Source organism: Ciconia boyciana, chromosome 3 (assembly GCF_034638445.1).
Source record: "Ciconia boyciana chromosome 3, ASM3463844v1, whole genome shotgun sequence".
In the NCBI taxonomy this organism is placed as follows: domain Eukaryota; kingdom Metazoa; phylum Chordata; class Aves; order Ciconiiformes; family Ciconiidae; genus Ciconia; species Ciconia boyciana.
The window spans coordinates 4,209,842-4,215,841 of record NC_132936.1 but is presented as its reverse complement, the minus strand read 5'-3'; the positions used below and the strand labels follow the sequence as shown (position 1 = coordinate 4,215,841).

The window sequence follows — 6,000 nt, the reverse complement described above, 5'->3', positions numbered from 1 at the left end:
ATCTTAATCTCCTGACAACAGACATGTCCTAATATTGGTATGACTTGGGTTTCCTGAAGCCACTGTCTGACTGAGGATCCCCATGTGCTGAACAAATGCTATGAAACCTCTTCCCTAGAGCCATATCATCACACTTCCTTCAGTTTCTGGGAATCTTTAAACCCTGGCAAGTCTATAAGTAATAGAATAAGGAGTTCTGGAAAATTCAGAAAATACAGATCTGAGTCCTTCCTTTATTTTGAACGGGGCTCTGTCCAGTCACATCAATGGCTGAGGATCTGCCTGAACATCTCCTGTTGGGATGAGTTGTCATCACACCTGTCCTTTTCATCAAAAGACACAGGAACCTCTCCTAATTCGCCACTAAATTTAGTGTATGTAATAGACAGTTGCTGCAGATGGCAACGATAATCACATGGTAATCTGTTGAACAAAACTATTGTAAGAACTAAATGCCTGAGGAGAATGTGTTATCCTAAGCTAAAGTGTGTTCCCCTAAAACCTCAAGGAAAGAAGAAGTGTTGCTATCAGGGAAATGTCTGCTATCCAGACATTATCAGAAAATGGTCTCCAAAGTCGATAGTGAAATGCACACTCAGTTGTCTCAGGTCACTAACAAATTCACTCTCCTTCACCTTTCTACAGGTTGCACAGTGGTAGGAGGAAGAAGAGAATGAGAAGCAGAGTTCTGTGAACATTTTTCCTCCTTTAAAATTTAATTTTCTAGGTCATTTTGGAAATGAAAAGAACAGAGGAAGGGAGGAGACTTTTCCCTCGATGGGTGAAAATACTGTGAGATATTTTCCTAATAATTTATTGGAAAAAAATCTTTTTTTTCCCCATCAAAATTCAAAATAAAGAGAAAAATGTTGAATTATGGGAAAATTTGACCCTCCTGAACTTTTACTTTCATACATGACTTCCATCACAATGAATTGTCTCCTTAAACACACGTCTACGATGTATACATGTTCATCCTCCATCTGGACTTTCTCACGAACAGCTGCCCTGCAAGCCCCATGGAGCTGTGCATATTATTCAAAGAAAGGGTAGATAAAATGGCAGAACAAAAATGCCCTCTGATGCCCTTCAGTCCTGCGGCACTTACTTTGAACAGCAATTCAGCAGCCCCGCGTGGCAAGACCCTGAGACAGCGAAGGTGGGTGGGCATGCCCCAACACGGCAGAAATTTCCCTGGTTCCTGCACTCTATGGTGTCAGCAAAAATAGGATCTGCAGAACCTGTGTGAAGGGGAAGACATTAAAATATCAGTTTTCAGTCTAAAATTATGATGGATAATTATGCAATAAATCATGTGTTACATTTTTAGGAAGACAGCCACAATGAGCACAAACGTTCTTGGTCCCATCCACTGCATAGCACCATCCTGACAGCATCAGATTTTGCCTGTCAGTTGATGGTTGCTTTTTTCCTCCTATGCACACACTTCTGATTACAAGCACTTTTGTTCTTTGTAGGATTTACTTTGCTTCTCACCTGGAGCAGCCTGGAAGAGGAGGAGGAGAACAGCAAAGAGCAGGTACAGGATCCTCATGGTTGCCAGTTGGTTGTGGACTGTGTGCCTGTGCAAAGCACCTGAAAGATCAATGGAGGATGAAGTTTGTTTGAGGAAGAGGCTCGGAAAGGTACCTGGTATTTATAGGGCCCATGGGGTTGTGCAAGTTTGACGGCTGAGTGCTTTGTCAATAAGTAACTGCAACCAACCTTCTGGAAAGCGGACTGGTTATCCCCCTTATCGCAGGTTGCAATGAAATGTGCAACGAACATGTTGCAATCCCCAAGGGTGAATTTCCACTGACCGTGTCAGTTATATAATGTGACCATCAGCCAAGCCCCACTGAGCTGCACCAATTCACATGGCTTTTGCAGACCTGTTTCCAAAACAGGCGTGGGGATGGGTCAGGCAGAGGACTCAGGAGTTAGTCACTGTTGGAATCTGGTCCCAGTGTTGACCCTGGGTCCGTCACTCACTAACAAGTCACATAACATTTTGTCTCCGTCTCCCCATCCCTGTCACCAGGTGGATGATGTCAAAGGCAGAGGAAAGCATTGGGAAACATTTGACTCGATGCAACTTTGCTTTCTCACCTCTTAAACAGCTTTCCGGACATCCTCACCCACTACAGAGGGCTGACACAAAGCTCTCTCCCTCCTTTAATTCTCACTTATATGCCCCCTTGAGTTCTTTGCATTCTTAGCAGCTTTTGATGTCCCCTTTTTGTTTCTCCTCATATTGCCCCAAAAGGTTGGGAGAATGGGCTGATTCCATAAGAATTTATGAAATTGTATTGTGATTACGAGTGTGATGGCTCTCCTTCCAGCAAAGACAAGGTGATTTCCAGATTCAAAGTGAAATGGTAACAACCAATCCTGAGTTCCTGGAGGACCTTTCAGTGGCTCATTTTAGCCCTGGCAGAGTTGAGTTTGCAGCATGTGAGGTGCAGACCTGTGACTGATTTTTGAAAGACTGAGTTTGGCTGAAATGGCTGGGCAGACATAATACCTTGAAGTGCGATGTCTTCTTGGGCTTCACTTCAGAGCATGATCCCTGTGGCTGTGAATTTTCTGAGAAGCATTGGTTAGGGGACCAAAACACTGAAGGTTCTTCTTCATGAAATCCTGGCTTGTAGATGTCACCCATGGGAATCATCCCTTTTCCCCAAATACTGTCACACATAATAAACAGGTTAATCTCTGTCAAAGCCCAGACATTTCTGCCGTTCCTAGCTCTGGCATTCTGGTTCAGCAGTTTGCTTCCTTATTACCTCGTTTACTATATTTAACTGGGAGTTAATGGTATTTTTGTTCTAAGAATTATTAGTAGGATGAAAACATTACCGATGTTTATGTTTAATCTACATACTAACAGGCAAGCTTAAGCGACTGGGAAAGTAGCAACAACGTGAGTTACTTAAGTGTTTATGCAGTGAATAACAGTAAGAAAAACACTGATTTCCCTCTTCCACCCATAAAATCTAATTAACCAGCAAATGCCAAGTGCTTCAGAATGTCCTTTTTTGTACCATTGCTTTGGAAATTATCTCTTTTTTTGCTAGCAACTCTCCAGCTTTCCCCATTTCTAATGGAAAGGAGAGCTGATTTGTCACTCATCTCTTTTCTCTTTCAGTGAGTTGTCAGTGGGACACCCTGACAGAGAGACAGACACCTGATCTGCAACATGAATGTGAAGAAACCAGGAAACAAAACCCTTTTGTTTTTACGAATCACAGAATCACAGAATCACAGAATCGTATAGGTTGGAAAAGACCTTTAAGATCATCGAGTCCAACCATAAACCTAACACTACCAAGACCACCCCTACACCATGTCCCTAAGCACCTCATCCAAACGTCTTTTAGATACCTCCAGGGATGGCGACTCAACCACTTCCCTGGGCAGCGTGTTCCAATGCTTGATAACCCTTTCAGTGAAGTAATATTTCCTAATATCCAGCCTAAACCTCCCCTGGTGCAACTTGAGGCCATTTCCTCTTGTCCTATCACTTGTTACCTGGGAGAAGAGACCGACCCCCACCTCCCTACAGCCTCCTTTCAGGCAGTTGTAGAGAGCGATGAGGTCTCCCCTCAGCCTCCTTTTCTTCAGCCTAAACAACCCCAGTTCCCTCAGCCGCTCCCCATCAGCCTTGTGCTCTTCACCAGCTTCGTTGCCCTTCTCTGGACACGCTCCAGCCCCTCAATGTCTCTCCTGTAGTGAGGGGCCCAAAACTGAACACAGTATTCGTGGTGCGGCCTCACCAGTGCTGAGTACAGGGGGACAATCACTTCCCTAGTCCTGCTGTCCACACTATTTTTGATACAAGCCAGGATGCCATTGGCTTTCTTGGCCACCTGGGCACACTGCTGGCTCATATTCAGGCAGCTGTCAACCAACACGCCCAGGTCCTTTTCTGCCTGGCAGCTTTCCAGCCACTCTTCCCCAAGCCTGTAGCGTTGCATGGGGTTGTTGTGACCCAAGTGCAGGACCTTGCACTTGGCCTTGTTGAACCTCATACAATTGACCTCGGCCCATCGATCCAGCCTGTCCAGGTCCCTCTGCAGAGCCTTCCTACCCTCAAGCAGATCAACACTCCCGCACAACTTGGTGTCATCTGCAAACTTACTGAGGGTGCACTCGATCCCTTCATCCAGATCATTGATAAAGATATTAAACAGGACTGGCCCCAACACAGAGCCCTGGGGAACACCGCTTGTGACCGGCCGCCAACTGGAATAAACTCCATTCCCCACCACTCTTTGGGCCTGGCCATCCAGCCAGTTCTTTACCCAGCGAAGAGTACACCCATCCAAGCCATGAGCAGCCAGTTTCTCCAGGAGAATGCTGTGGGAAACTGTGTCAAAGGCTTTACTGAAGTCTAGATAGACAACATCCACAGCCTTCCCCTCATCCACTAAGAGGGTCACCTTGTCGTAGAAGGAAATCAGGTTGGTCAAGCAGGACCTGCCTTTCCTGAACCCATGCTGGCTGGGCTTGATCCCTTGGTTATTCTCTACATGCCATGTGATAGCACTTGGGATGATCTGCTCCATCAGCTTCCCCGGTACCGAGGTCAGGCTGACAGGCCTGTAGTTCCCTGGGTCCTCCTTCCGGCCCTTCTTGAAGATGGGTGTCACATTAGCTAATCTCCAGTCAGCTGGGACCTCCCCAGTTAGCCAGGACTGCTGGTAAATGATGGAAAGGGGCTTGGTGAGCACTTCTGCCAGTTCCTTCAGTACTCTCGGGTGGATCTCATCAGGCCCCATAGACTTGTGAGTGTCTAAGTGGTGCAGCAGGTCACTAACCATTTCCCCCTGGATTATGGGGGCTCCATTCTGGTCCCTGACCCTATCTTCCAACTCCGGGGGCTGGGTACCCAGAGAACAATTGGCCCTGCTATTAAAGACTGAGGCAGAGAAGGCATTAAGTACCTCAGCCTTTTCCTCATCCTTGGTCACTGTGTTCCCTCCCCCGTCTACTAGGGGCTGGAGATTCTCCTTAGCTCTCCTTTTGCTGCTAATGTATTTGAAGAAGTATTTTTTGTTGTCTTTTACAGCAGCAGCCAGATTGAGCTCTAGCTCAGCTTTGGCCTTTCTAATTTTCTCCCTGCACAGCCTCGCTACACCTTTGTAGTCCTCCTGAGTTGCCTGCCCCTTCTTCCAGAGGTCGTAGACTCTCCTCTTTTTCCTGAGTTCGAGCCAGAGCTCTCTAGTCAGCCAGGGCAGTCTTCTTCCCGGCAGGCTTGTCTTTCGGCACCTGGGGACAGCCTGCTCTTGTGCCTTTAGGACTTCCTCCTTAAAGAATGTCCAGCCTTCCTGGACTCCTTTGCCCATTAGGGCTGCCTCCCAGGGGACTCTGTCGACCAGTCTCCTAAACAGGCCGAAGTCTGCCCTCTGGAAGTCTAAGGTGGCAGTTCTGCTGACCCCCCTTGCTGCTTCTCCATGTATCAAAAACTCTATAATTTCGTGATCACTCTGCCCAAGACGGCCTCCAACCATCACATGGCTCACAAGTCCTTCTCTGTTCGTGAACAAGAGGTCCAGCGGGACATCTTCCCTAGTTGGCTCCCTCACCAGCTGTGTCAGGAAGGTCTCTGCCACACGCTCCAGGAACCTCCTAGACTGTTTCCTCTCTGCTGTATTGTATTTCCAGCAGACATCTGGCAGGTTGAAGTCCCCCACAAGAACAAGGGCTGGCGATCGTGAGGCTTCTCCCAGCTGCTTATAGAATAGTTCGTCAGTCTCCTCATCCTGGTTGGGTGGTCTGTAACAGACTCCCACCACAATATCTGCCTTGTTGGCCTTCCCCCTGATTCTTACCCATAGACACTCCACCCTATCATCACCATCATCAAGCTCTGAACTATCCAGACACTCCCTGACGTATAGGGCTACCCCACCACCTCTCCTGCCTCGCCTATCCCTCCTGAAGAGTTTATAGCCATCCATCGCCGCACTCCAGTTGTGCGAGTCATCCCACCGTGTT

The 6,000-nt window shown here is 47.3% G+C and overlaps 1 protein-coding gene across 1 annotated transcript; it reads right to left on the bottom strand.

Moving 5' to 3' along the window:
* Positions 1-1,104: 1,104 nt before the first annotated feature.
* LOC140649965 (gallinacin-10-like) lies at positions 1,105-1,618 on the bottom strand. Its single transcript, XM_072857822.1, has 2 exons — positions 1,498-1,618; positions 1,105-1,241 (listed from the first exon to the last, which is right to left on the bottom strand). The coding sequence occupies exons 1-2, from the start codon at positions 1,553-1,555 to the stop codon at positions 1,105-1,107; spliced, it is 195 nt and encodes a 64-aa protein (XP_072713923.1). The 5' UTR covers positions 1,556-1,618.
* Positions 1,619-6,000: the final 4,382 nt, after the last annotated feature.